At 39.4% G+C, this 13,470-nt stretch overlaps 1 protein-coding gene across 1 annotated transcript in view; it reads left to right on the forward strand.

Annotated features, from left to right (window-relative positions):
- Positions 1-13,470, forward strand: part of PDS5A (PDS5 cohesin associated factor A) — an 831,005-nt gene that overhangs the window by 243,130 nt on the left and 574,405 nt on the right. Inside the window, exon 16 of the mRNA XM_069202018.1 lies at positions 12,599-12,738. Coding sequence (XP_069058119.1) covers positions 12,599-12,738 — 140 coding nt within the window. The remainder of the gene's footprint in view (positions 1-12,598; positions 12,739-13,470) is intronic.

Here is a 13,470-nt window from a genome sequence, read left to right on the forward strand (position 1 = left end):
CCCTCCAAAGCAAGATGGAGGATTTTCCAAGGAGGGGGTCACTTCAGCTCTGGTCACCTTAGGGGTGGACCTGGCTGAGGGGGTGACTCCTCCTCGTTTTTCTCATTACCTCCCTGGACTTGCTGCCAAAAGTGGGGGCTGTGTCCGAGGGGCGGGCATCTCCACTAGCTGGATTGCTCTGGGGCATTGTAACATGAAGCCTGAGCCTTTGAGGCTCACTGATAGGTGTTACAGTTACTGCATGGGTGGAGATGTGAAGCACCTCCACCCAGTGCAGGCTTTGTTTCTGGCCTCGGAGAGCACAAACGCTCTCACCCCATGGAGTCAGAAACTCGTCTCTGTGGCAGGCTGGCACAGACCAGTCAGTCTTGCACTTAAGGATTGGGGAAAATACAGGGGGCATCTCTAAGATGCCCTTTGTGTGCATTTTGTAATAAATCCAGCACTGGCATCAGTGTGGGTTTATTATTATGAGAAGTTTGATACCAAACTTCCTAGTGTTCAGTGTAGCCATTATGAAACTATGGAGTTAGTTTTGATTAACTCCCAGAACCATATACTTAATATGGCCACACTGTACTTACAATGTCTAAGAATAGACGTAGACACTGTAGGGGCATATTGCTTATGCATCTATGCCCTCACCTGTGGTATAGTGCACCCTTCCTTAGGGCTTTTAGGCCTGCTACAGGGGTGACTTACCTATGCTACAGGCAGTATTTTATGGGCATGGCACCCTGAGGGGGATGCCATGTCGACTTTGCCCTTTTCTCCCCACCAACCCACACAATCTGCAATGGCAGTGTGCATGTGTTAGGTGAGGAGTCCCTTAGGGTGGCACAACACATGCTGCGGCCCTTAGGGACCTTCCCTGGTCACAGGGCCCTTGGTACCACTGGTACTTTTTACAAGGGACTTATCTGTGTGCCAGTGGTGTGCCAAATTGTGGAAACAATGGTACCTTTTTAGTTAAAGAACACTGGTGCTGGGGCCTGATTTGCAGGGTCCCAGCACACTTCCTAGTCAAATCAGCATAAATAGCAGGCAAAAAGTGGGGGGGTGACTGCAACAGGGAGCCATTTTCCTACAGATTACAAAAAGGAACACTTTTTAAAGAGCACCAAAACAATTGTAGATGAAAGCTGCAACACAAGAAATCTAACCCCAATTCATAAAAATTGAGTGTACTTTTTATATATTTATAGACACCAAATGAAAAAGATCCACTGGTCAGTTGCTGAGATGCAGATTTTACAAGGTGTAGTAAATATACACTTTTCCACATAACCGCAAACAGACACTGGGTAATTCATCAAATTTGACACTTTTTGGGGAAGAACTTGGGTAAGTATTAGTGTGTTTACTGGCAGTTACTTTAGGTGATAAATTCTGACAGGGATCTAGTCAAGAGGACCAACACGGTCCAAAGAGACCGTTCACTCGAAGGAAGAATCAGTCCTCAGTGAGTTCTAGACATTTTTATCTACTCGCCATAGGTTTCTATGGAGATGATCCTGATGCATGGGATACATGTGCAGAAGAAGCTCAAGGATGCTGTGGATGTGATGCTGTTGACAGGGGTACTTCTGTGGCTCCTCCGTGATTCACAGACAGGGTGAGGTGGTCCTGACCACAGGGGTTGACATCCCTCTTCTTTGTCCTGGTAGGAGTCCAGTTGCCACTGGGCTACGAGTTGACAAATTCTTTCCTGGATATAACTCTCTTCTGGGCTACAAAACTGCGCTCCAACTCTCCCGGGTCCAGCAGACTCTGGTGCAACTTTGAGCATTGGGTCCGGGTCTCTGGGTGCTGCATAGCAGCAAGTGATGGCGATACACAATCTGGGCTGTCGTCTTGCTCCAGCAGGCTTCACCTCTTGTGGCCCTGTGCTGCAATCAGATCAGCCAACTGACCCTAGGTGTCCCTTGCTTCGGCTGGGGTTTGGAAACGGCGTGTCCATGAGGAGGACACAGCAAGCACAGTTGCTGCTTCTTTAGTAGCCAACAGGTTCAGTAGGTGGAGTCCATCTTGGTTCTTTGCCCTTCTTCTCCAGCCCAGCAACCTCAGAATTCTTTTGTCAATGGTGCCTGTTTCTATGCATAGAAAATGCCCTCGGTGGTTGCAGTCAATAGCCACTGGGCTAGTATGTTCCCACCCTCCTTATGACTACGTTCTTTGAAGTGTGACATCTGGCTATCTCAGGATGCACCATTCTGCTCACTCACGGTGGCAGGACCCCTCACTTGGTGTACAGAACTCTCTAACCCAACCCAGAGGTGTGGCTTCTAAGGGCCTTCATGGCCTAGGAAAAGCCTCACTTACCTTAAATATAGGGCAGCCGCTCTCCCAAGTGTTCCCAGTTGCTCTTCAAAGTCTGCTTCTCCTTTGAAGCTCAGCTTTTGGGCCAACGCCTGTGTGGCTACCTACCAGGGAGTGGAATCACTTCTTCCATGCAGGCTTCTATTGGAGTAATCTCCCAAGGAGAGTGGAAAACTGCCTACGCGGCACACCCTGTATGCAGCTGTGGACAGGCATAAGTGATTTAGGGAAACAAAGCGGCAACTTTGTAAAATATTGCACACTGCAGCCAGATGTATGAATCTCGATTTGGGATTCAAGTCCAAGTCAAGCTTAATGTAACAAGTTGTTTGATCCCTTACAGTATCCATTCGAGCAGTCCCAGACAGACGTTAGCAGGGCTGCTTTGGAAACCTGTAAATTTGCACTCGCCAGTGGTGCTACTGGCTTTTTCCACAGTAAAAATGACAATTAAATTTTTAACTGTTGGCTCGTGTGAAAACATGTTCCACTTCTTAATATACAACACAGTGCCTTAGGGGTTGTTAGGCCTACCTCAGACGTGTCTTAAAATATTACAAACAATGACTTGACTTTCCTGTTGCTTTATATGGCAAAGTTGAGTTAGCAGTTTAAAAACTGCTATTCCATTTTGTGGTGGCAGACTGAGAGCCATGTTTTACCTTGCATGCCTAGGGTGGAACAACCAGTGCTGCAGTCCCTGGGCTGACCCACTAATTTACAGGCCCTGGAGACTATATACTAGGGACTTACAAGTAAGTCAGCTTATTGGGTATAAGCCAGTCAAACATGCACACTTTTAAGGTTAGAGTACAGGCAGTGATGCCTGATTATTTGGCCTCGGTGAACTCGCAGAACTGAAAAACAAGCATTAGTCCAAAAACTTGGGGGGTGTCATACAAAAAGAGGCTTTTCTTTACAGTGTCCAAGTACAATATAGAAGCACATTTCTTGCTGCGGATGAGATGTTGCTTTAAGATGCTTAATAGTGTACTCTTTGTGCTGATTAATTGTTACAAAGGACAAGGTCATCAAAGATAGTAAACCCTTGTAATGTTAAAGACCATGATATAGAACAAGAGCAGACCTTTTCAGTAGTCTTACTATTATTGACAACACTTCTATTATTCAGGTGTCCCAAGAACATATTTGTGATTCCTTGTTGAACTGGAATATAAGGTGTAAATGTTGGCATAAAATGTACACAAAATGGTTGACTATACAACATTTCCATGTAGAAGTATGCCACATCTATCACTGTCTAGATGGCGGACTGGTGTGTAAAAAATAGTGAAAAAGACTAGCTGTTAATATTTAGAAAAAGTATATATTTTTTTAAGTTTGTGTTTATTTTAAAACCGCGAAAGAAAACATTTTAATACATAGGATTAAATGCAAAAATTGATACGGCAAGAGATAGTAAACAATGAATATAATAAGAAATAATTAATATAATTAAATATATTCAAAGAAAAATAAATTGCATCTATGTTGAAGAATAACAGAATTAGAAAAAGAATAAAGGGGGAAGGGTAAGGAAAAGGGGGAAACATATCAAATCGTATAGAAAGCATATAACAAAATATACATAAAATTGTAAACATTAGAACAAGCTAAGCATATTCAACTATAAACGTGCAATTTTAACATATGAAGATATCAATATAAGGGGTTGAAACACAATTGCTTAAGGTGGTTTTCAGGTGAAACAGTGATAATTTTGCTAAAGGGTGTGGAGATTAGAGAAAGATAGTTAGTGGAAGCCACACTAAATCTCTCTTTATAGCCAGTGAGACAGGGGAAACCTAGCTAGTGTCCAATCTGTGATGAAAACAAACAGCATTCCACCAGGCTCAAAGTTACACAGTTGCCTTTTTTCCAATTTGAAGTTATCAAATGCAATGCAACTGCTAACAGTAGATCTATCAGTTTATATACCTCAAGGTTACATCAATGCTGTGTGAGGCCAGACTACCAAGAAAATTATTTGTGAGGGAAAAGGGGACATTGATTTTAAAAATCTTGTTAATTTGTCGCCAGACTAATCTCCCGAAAAGGGAAATAGGAGGACATTCAAATGACATATGTTTTAGGTCTGCATTTGTATGTGAACAAGACCAACAGGATGAGCTGCCATCTGTAGAGAAGGAATTAAGTAATGTAGGAGTCTGTCGTAGACAAAATAAAGTGTTTGTGTAGTGTTAGCCACTCGTGTAGATTTATGGATTTTAAGCCATAATTTGTCCCATAGCTTGGTTGGCCAACATTCAGCTAAATCCTTTTCCCATTCCAATTTAGACTTAATTCTAACGAGGTCCAAATGCAGAGGCTTGTAAATAGCAGATGCCGAGGCACTGGTGTGCAAAAGGAAAAAAGATTAGTCGACCAAGAAGGAGGAGAAGGTACGGATGATAAAGTAGAAATGTACTGAGCAATAGAGGTGTGTAAAAGTTTATACTGCAGCTTACATGTTGAGGGTAGGAAGTATGTCTCTTGAAGATCCATAAAAGATCTTGCCTGGTTGAGTGAAAAGTTGTGATAACCAGTGTAGCCCTCTGGCGTGCCAAGATTTCCAATATATTGATCAATTGTTAATTTGTACTAGTTTGTTATGCCAAATAGTTAGTTGAAAAAAGTTGGCACTTGAGGGATAGGTTGAAGGTATTAGAGATGACAGGAGTTTGCGACCATGAGAAATAACTGGTGAACGGAATTGAGCTAAATTGGTTGTAAAAGCAAGAGATTATTTAAAATCAAAAGGAGAAATAAGAAATTTCTCGAGTTGTAGCCATACTGGGGGGAGGTAAGGGTAAGTCAGAGGAGAGCCACCTAGCAGTTTGTTTTAAAGAAAAAGCGTGATGATATTTTTTAAAGTCAGGAAATCTAAGACCTCCATTTGACTTATCTTTTTATAAAAGCGACAATGGAATATGGGGGGTTTTGCCTTTCCATAGGAGTTTGGAAAGTAAAGAGTCTATTTTTCTTTTAAATAATAGAGAGGAATATGGACAGGAAGCATCAGAATTGTATATAGTACCATGGGGGAAAGCCTAATTTTAATGGAGTCAAGTCTGCCCCACCAGGAAAGAAAAATCGGATGCCAATGAGAGAGATTATCACTTAATGTTTTAAAAATGCTTTCAAAATTTAATTTTATAGTCTCACTAATAGTTTGTGAAAACCATAATCCTAAATATTTTATTTTAAAGGGCTGGCAAGTAAATCCAGTGGAAATAAAAAGTTGCTTATGACACAAAACGTTTAAAGGTAATATCTTGCATTTATCAGAATTCAGTTTATAACCAGAAAGATGAGAGAAAGTATTAACCTGATGGAAAAAGGAAGGTAGAGATGTAGTGGAATGAGAACAGTAAAAAAGAATATCGTCAGAATAGACCGACATTTTAATTTGTTGAGAACCTATTTGAAAACCTGAAATATAAGAATCTTGTCAAATTTTAGTGAGAAAAGGTTCAAGTGCTATGATAAACAATAGAGGAGGTAAAAGGCACCTTGACACACCCTCATAAATAAGGGAAAATAATCAGAGAGCAAACCATTAATAAAAATGGTAGCTTTAGGGGCAGACTATAATAAGGATATCAAATCAATTAGTTTGGGTGGAAGCCCAATCCACTAACGCTTGAAACATGAAGTTTCACTCCATCCTATCAAATGCTTTCTCAGCATCTAATGCAATAGCTGCAATAGGGTGATTCAACGTAGAAGCCTTGGCAAGAATATTAAGAAGAACTCTGGTATTATCGGTGGCTAAACGGCCTTTAACAAAGCCCGACTGTTCGGGGCCTATAAGCTCAGGTAAGATTGGAACCATTCGTAGAGCCAAGATTTCTGCAAAGATGTTATAATCTGTATTAACTAGAGAAATGGGGCGATACTTTTTACAAAGTGTGGGATCCCTACTATCTTTTGGGATTAAACAAATCACAGCCTCCTGAAAGGTACCATGGGACGAGCCGGTTTTGACGAAATAATTAAATAATTGCAGAAGGTTAGGTAAAAGAGATTTCGCAAAGTGACTATAAAATTCAGTAGTAAACCCGTCAGGACCAGGGGCTTTCTCTCTGTGAAGAACAGAAATTGCATGAGATAATTCTGACTGTGTAATATCTGAACCAAGTGAATCTAAATCAATATGTTGTGAGGAGGGAGGGGTAATAGATTGAAAGTATGTTGATAAATCTGGTTGGTATGAGTATCGGAAGAATATAAATTGAGTAAAAATTAACAAATTCCTGCATGATATCTTTATAAATAAAATTTCTAGTTGAATTTCTTAGGGATTCTATTTTAGTCCTCTCTCTCCTGATTTTTAGATAATTAGCAAGTAACTTTCCCATTTTGTTTTGACCCCCCTAATATCTTGCACTACTTTTTAAGAGGTATGAGGAAGCCGCGTTCGTAGTCGATCTATTAAATGTAAATTTGGCTTCAATAAGAGAACCTAATAATGTTTCACTATTAGAATGATAGTAATCATATTCAAGTTTTTTTTTTCTTCTTTTTTTTTAAGCAGTTGCTCAGTGTGGGATTCTATATATTTTTTTCGTGGAGGAAACAAATTTGATTATAAAGCCTCTGGCTGCTGCTTTAAGAGTCCCAGATGGAAACAAAAGTGTCAAATGTAGTATTTAAAGTAAAGAATTCATTGATACAGGTTTCAAATTAAGAAGTGAATTTAGAGTCTGAAAGAAGTTTGTTGTTAAAACGCCATCTGACTGCATGAGGTGAAAAAGGAATAAGGTCAATATCTGTATAAACTGGGGCATGATCTGAAATCAAAATGGATCCTATGTCTGAATGGAGAACATTTTGGGTAAGAGATTTACTGAAGAAGAGATAATCTATCTGAGATTGTGAGTGATGTGGGTGTGAATAAAAAGTATATTCTGAGAGGTCTGGATGCCATAATCTCCAAATGTTGACTAATGAGTTACGGTGTATGCAAGATTTAAATTGAGAATTCATCCTGGAATGGACAAACTTAACTGTTGAGTGTCGATCCAGTACAGGATCCAGAATTTGTTATCAATCTCCACCAAATATAACATATTCCACACAAATGTAATTTCTGATATATTGGACCAAAATATATTGTCTACCGAACCGGGCCATACACATTAAAAATAGTCAGAGGTATATTATTTATCAGGAGTTTCACAATAATCCAGCGACCCTCAGAATCAGTTTCCTGGTGAACTAACGTGAGATGCAACTTTTTATGGCAAAGAATCACTACTCCGTTCTTCTTCCCCAGGGCATGAGAAACAAACACATTACCAACCCAACATTTTTTCAATTTAATAACTTCTATTTCAGAAAGGTGCGACTCCTGAAGAAGTGCGACATCTGTTTTTAGTTTGGCTAAATGAGATAACACCCTTTGGCACTTGATAGGATTACTTAGACCTTTGATATTCCAAGTAGTAATCTGGAATGTAACAGAAAAGCAGTAAGTACATATTGTATGTTTACAGTATCATAAAATTTGGCAGGAAAAAATAGAGAATGTAAAGAATAAAGAAGTTGATGAATACAGGGGAAAAAAGAGGAAAGGACTGAGGGAAATAAAATAGGAAAAGGTAAGAAATAGGCTATAAACAAAGTAAAAAGATAAAAAAATTGCAAAGATCAAAGAGATAGTACAAGTCAAACAATTGATGACTGAAAGACATACCTACAAAATACAGAACATAAGGAGAGGGTGGCAACACCAGAAGATGACAACGACCACCATCAAGTACCACAGAAATGAAAGGGCGGCCTCAACTTTGTAAGAAGATGTCAACATGAAAGGTGATAAACAGGAAACAAGACGTGAGGGCATATACCTATAAGAAAAGATAAGAGAATATTGAATGAAGATTATAGCAATGGGAAAAAAACAATAGAAACAATTGCTAATCTTAAGAATAAGTCGTGTTATGCAATTTTGAAGTATCCATCTCCTCAGCTCCATGTTGTTGTAAGAATCGTTTAAGTGTGTCCGGATCTTCAAAAGTAGTTGTTTTTTCTTTATATGTCACCTTGAATAAACATGGATGAAGAAATCCGAATCTGGCATTTATGGCTCTCAATTGAGGATGCATGTCCAAAAATGTCTTACGGCGATCAGCTGTAGCTTTGGCAACATCTTGAGAGAAGTACGGTCTATGACCGTTCCAAATTATTTGTTTTTTTACCCTTTACCACAGACAGGACTTGAAGTAAATCTGTGTATTTCAAATAGAAAATAATGACTCCTCAAGGTTTATTAGAAATTTTCGGACCCAGCCTGTGAGCCCTCTGGATATTAAAGGAATTGGTTGACGACAAATCCTGTAGTTTTGGGAGAAAGGTTTGAAAATAGGTCGTTGGATTTGAGCCCTCTGTTTTCAGGAAAACCATACAGGCGTAGATTGTTTATTCGATTTCTGTATTAAAGATCCTTGGTATGCTTTTTAAGTAGTGAAATTTCAGATACCAAGTTTGAAATACGCGAAACTACTTGTTGAAGATTTTCTGTTTTCTGTTCCACCAGCAAACTCGTGATTCCAAGGAAGACCATTTATCATCTAAGTTCTGCAAGGTTTTTGTGGTTTCTGCCATAAAAGGTTTCAGCGCACGGATTTCTTCTCAAATCATATCCATAGAGGTTGATGAGGACTTCCCCGGGGAAGGAGGATCCTTTTTAGGTTGTTTGTTTTAACCTGTTGGTAATTTGTTTGAAGAGGTCGTTTTCGGAATGGTTCCTGAGTGGGGCTCAGAATTCAACGAGGCGATGTCATCCATATTGTCGCCGTTAGAATCCGAACCTGACTGAGGAGTAACTAGAGGAATGATAGGCTTAAGACTCCTTATTTTTCCCATAAGCTTAAATTTGGAGCGGAAGGATAGGCAAAACAAGAACAAAATGCACTTGGGATGTAGAGGGAATAAACGCTTGCCCCCAAAAAAAAAAAAAAAAAACTTTTGTGACCAAGTTCGGTAAAAATAGTTAATAAAAAATCAGCTTCATTTTAACAAGCATTGAAGAGAAGAAGTCTCCAAGATGAAGGAGAAAATAGAGAAAATAATCCTTTTCTTATTTCAAAGGCAAATATAGAAAAACAAATAACCAAGTGCATTTGCCACAACTGAAAGCAAAAAGTAGATCAAACTGGAGCAGTTCTGAGGAGAAAACACGTTCGTCAGCATTTAAAATGGCAGACGTGTCTCCACTCGTCAGGAAAATCCCCAGGGCCAGCCACACAGCAAATATAAATGATTTAAAAAGTCGCTCCTGCGACTCACCAATACATCCGGAGGAGACGCATGTTTGTCTCCTCCATGAAAGAAATGTCTAGTGGCATCTGTGGAATGTGAGGCCTCCTTCGTCCTCAGAGCCTCGACGCTACGCCGCCATCTCGGACGGCGCCGTAACCACCCCCCCTAGAATTTTTTTTTCACATTTGTAGATAGACCCCTTTCCTTAGGTTGAACAGTTTGCCATAAATATGGTAGTTTTCCCTACTTTCTTTCCCATTTCATCTCCCCCCTTGGCTTTGTCAATTTCAGCAAGGAGTTTACATAATGTATTACACGTTGTTCTTCTTTCAGCCAACTATTTCTTGCTAGGTGATTTTAATATTTGGACTCAACTTACTCACCGTGTTGAGCCTCATAATTTACTGAACTCCTGTGCAGCATCAGGCTTTTCTCAGTTTGTCTCAGCACCCAACTCATGATGCAGACCACACATTAGACCAGGTCTTTGAATAAACCATACCCTGGTCTGTCTGCCATTGTTTTCAAATAGTTTCTTCCTCCATTATTCTGTATCAGATTAGTTCCACCGATTTTTATCTGTCACTGGCACAAATTACATTCTTGTAATCTTACACAAGTGCTGGCTGTAGCTCTTCCTGCTACTAGCCGCTTATTGCGAGAAACAGTGGGAAAATCTATGGACACACTGGCCTCTGCTAAACTTGCACACCATCACTGGCTGAGACCTTTCTTCGCCCAGGTTCAATGATAACCTTAAATTAACACAATTATTTTGTAAAAATGCTGAAAAGAATTGTTGCTTTGACTGTTCCATTCTTTTTTTTTTTTTCTTTTTTTTTAAAGAACATCTTTTTATTAAGTTTTGAAGAGACAAAGGAACTTACGCAACTGATCTCACAACAAGGTGTGTGTACCACATTGATAATTTGACTATTCCATTTATAACTGCTTGCAGTACCAAAAAGTACTCCACAACTCTTAAAGAAGAAAGAGACCTTAATGTTTATTGATTTTAGTCAAATCGATGATGTGGCCACTTAAATAAAAATTTGTTTTCCTTCTCATCTGTTATCAACTTTTAAAATGCTTGTTGCTCCTTTACAGTATTTATGCAAATAACTCCTTTTTCTTTCAAGATCACATTGGCAATATTTGAAATGCATTCCCACACAAGAATGCACTCTCTAGGATCATCATTTTCCCAAATTAAACACACTAGAAGTCTATGAATTTACAGTTTATTTCTCTTGACCTTCAGCTAACAGAAACATACTTTAGGCCTTACTTTAAGTTCCCCCTTTGACCTCTGCCCTTTTCCACATTATACAAGAAATCTGTAGGCCCAGTGCTTAAACAACCTTTTCAATCCCTGACTCAGGGAAAGCACTGTCCCTCTGAACTGTAAAGAGACCATGGTCCTTCCTCTATTAATGAAACCTTAAGCTACTCATAAGTAGCTTCCACCATGTCTTGCTGCTCCTGCTCTATTAAATCCAAGAAAAATAGTGCAATATTAAATTTTTTATTTTCTTGAAACAATCTCTGTCCATGACTCTGCACAATCAGGATTTCACCAGCTTCACGATATAGAGACTGTTAGTTGGTGAAGTAGATGAAATCAGATCACTGGTCCCTCTAAAACCCTGGCTGTATTTGATCTCATCCTCCTTTGATGGGTTAGATTATAAACAGGTGGCAATCAGAGATATGATCCTATGTACATTTCTTCCTAATCCCTAAAATCATTCTTAATCAGGGTTGGAAAATTACCTTCTGCAAACATCAGGACTCTTCCTTTGGGCCACCATTGTTAATGCCTGTCTGATAGGCCAGCTACTGAGATCCTTTGGGCTATCCTTATTGACTTAGGCACATGACATGCACATTTTGCTTTACATGAATGCATCTAAAACAGACAACTGTGCTGGTTTTAGGGAGTTATTTAATTGAATTTGTGTCCTGGATAAACTGCAGTTTTCTTTTCTAAAAACTAAATAATAGAGACTCTTTATGGTTGCCAGGGCCCTCATTGCTGTCCAACTGGTGGATGACAGTCCCCAGAAGTCTGCTTCTGCGGTTATCTAATTGCGTTTCTGTTTTGACAGTCTTTCATTCACTAATTTAGTGAGCTAAATGTCTTCTTTCTGCTTTTTCCACCTACTTCTCCTTTGGAAAAGGCTCCCATAGACTAATTGCGGTACAAATTTAAATGCAATTTAGGTTGGAATACTGTTTCTCATAACGTCAAAGAGGTCAACATTCTGCAGTTTGATTGATTGCCAGTATTCCACAGCAGGCGCACACATCCAAAATAGATCTTGTTTCAAACCCTCAGACTTACTGAATGCTCTGTTTTTCAGGAAAACCTTTCAGAAATGTTGAAGTCTTAATCACTCTGTCTTCTTGACCTCCAGAAGTTCTTCTCTTTATTCTTGGTCACTAAATATTGGCATGCTCTTCACACTATAGCATGCTCCCTGGAAATCACTTGTTTTGTGAGACACTCAAAACTTTGCTCTTTGCCGCTTATATCTAGTCAGTTCTTAGGCATCAGTTGTTGGTGACCATTTTCTCTTCACAAATAATTCAAGAGTGGATTAGATAAAGTAATCTTTGACTGCTAGTGTTTAATGTGCATGCCCAATAATTTATTAAAACTGATGAGAGAAGATTGAGTGTGGTCTAATTTTAGTGGGAAGTTTCTAACGGTGAGGAAGATAGGATAGTTTGTACTGGCTTTATCAGTTTTATTCTAGAATTTCTAAGGCCGCAATTACGTGAACTTTTATAAGAAGGGTGCGATTCAAAGAACCAGCAGGCAGGGTAGCCTTCGCTATAATGGAATGTGGTGGAGTTAAACATTCAGAATCGATTATGGCTTTCAAGGTGTAGTTTGTTTTTGTTACTTCAAACTGTCCATCACCTAGCAGTGACGATGGCGCATAACTTGAAGCACGCTTTATTAATGAGTGATCTGCTTTACTTTTCTGTTTTTTTTTTTTTTATATAGAGAACCTTCCTGATCCTGGAAAAGCACAAGATTTTGTGAAGAAATTCAACCAGGTTCTGGGTGAAGATGAGAAGCTTCGATCCCAGTTGGATGTTCTCATTAGCCCCATGTGTTCATGTAAACTGGCAGATGTCTGTGTGGTAAGAAAATAAAAATTATTTTTGAGCAAGCTGTTGAAACAGGTGCCATCTGCTGTGAGTGTGAGCATTTTTTATGTTTTAAGAACTTGTGAAAACTGATCAATACTGAAGAACCAACAGTGAAGAAAACAGCTTGTCAAGTTTGTTGTATGGAGCACATGCAGTTGTCGTCAGTGGCCAGTTAACATAAGGAAAAATACAAAACCTCTTTTACCTAATTTCTTATGACTTGACTTGTTTCATTAAGTTATCTATCTCGTTTTGCTTTCAGTAAGCCAGTGTATTCTTATTTTTGCCGCTCAGAAGGTGATGTTTGGGTCGCAGACTACCAGACAGCACACTTCTCTTTTTATTTTTTTTTACAACATCTTGGGGACATTTGGAAAGCTTCCCTGGGAATGCATTCCACCTATTGCTTACTGTTGGCCTTGTGGTTTTTTAACTCACATTTGCTTACTTTCTAATTGCTTTGGGCTGTCCAGCTTGAATTCATCCCTTCTGCAGCCCAAGCCCCGTTTACTATATTTTTTCAGCTGTACTGGATTTCTGTAACCAGGCCTTTAAATCTTGTTCCTATCTTGTCAGATTTGCTGTACGTTCAAAGACCGAGGTCAAATGTCAGACTTTCTTCCAGGGAGCTTGGGGGTTTACTTTTCTTTCTGACTTCAAAGTGAGAGAATTTATTTGACAATCATGCTGGCTACCGGGGGTGTACTTGAGGAAGGCTGAAGC

Source organism: Pleurodeles waltl, chromosome 1_2 (assembly GCF_031143425.1).
Source record: "Pleurodeles waltl isolate 20211129_DDA chromosome 1_2, aPleWal1.hap1.20221129, whole genome shotgun sequence".
Lineage (NCBI taxonomy): Eukaryota > Metazoa > Chordata > Amphibia > Caudata > Salamandridae > Pleurodeles > Pleurodeles waltl.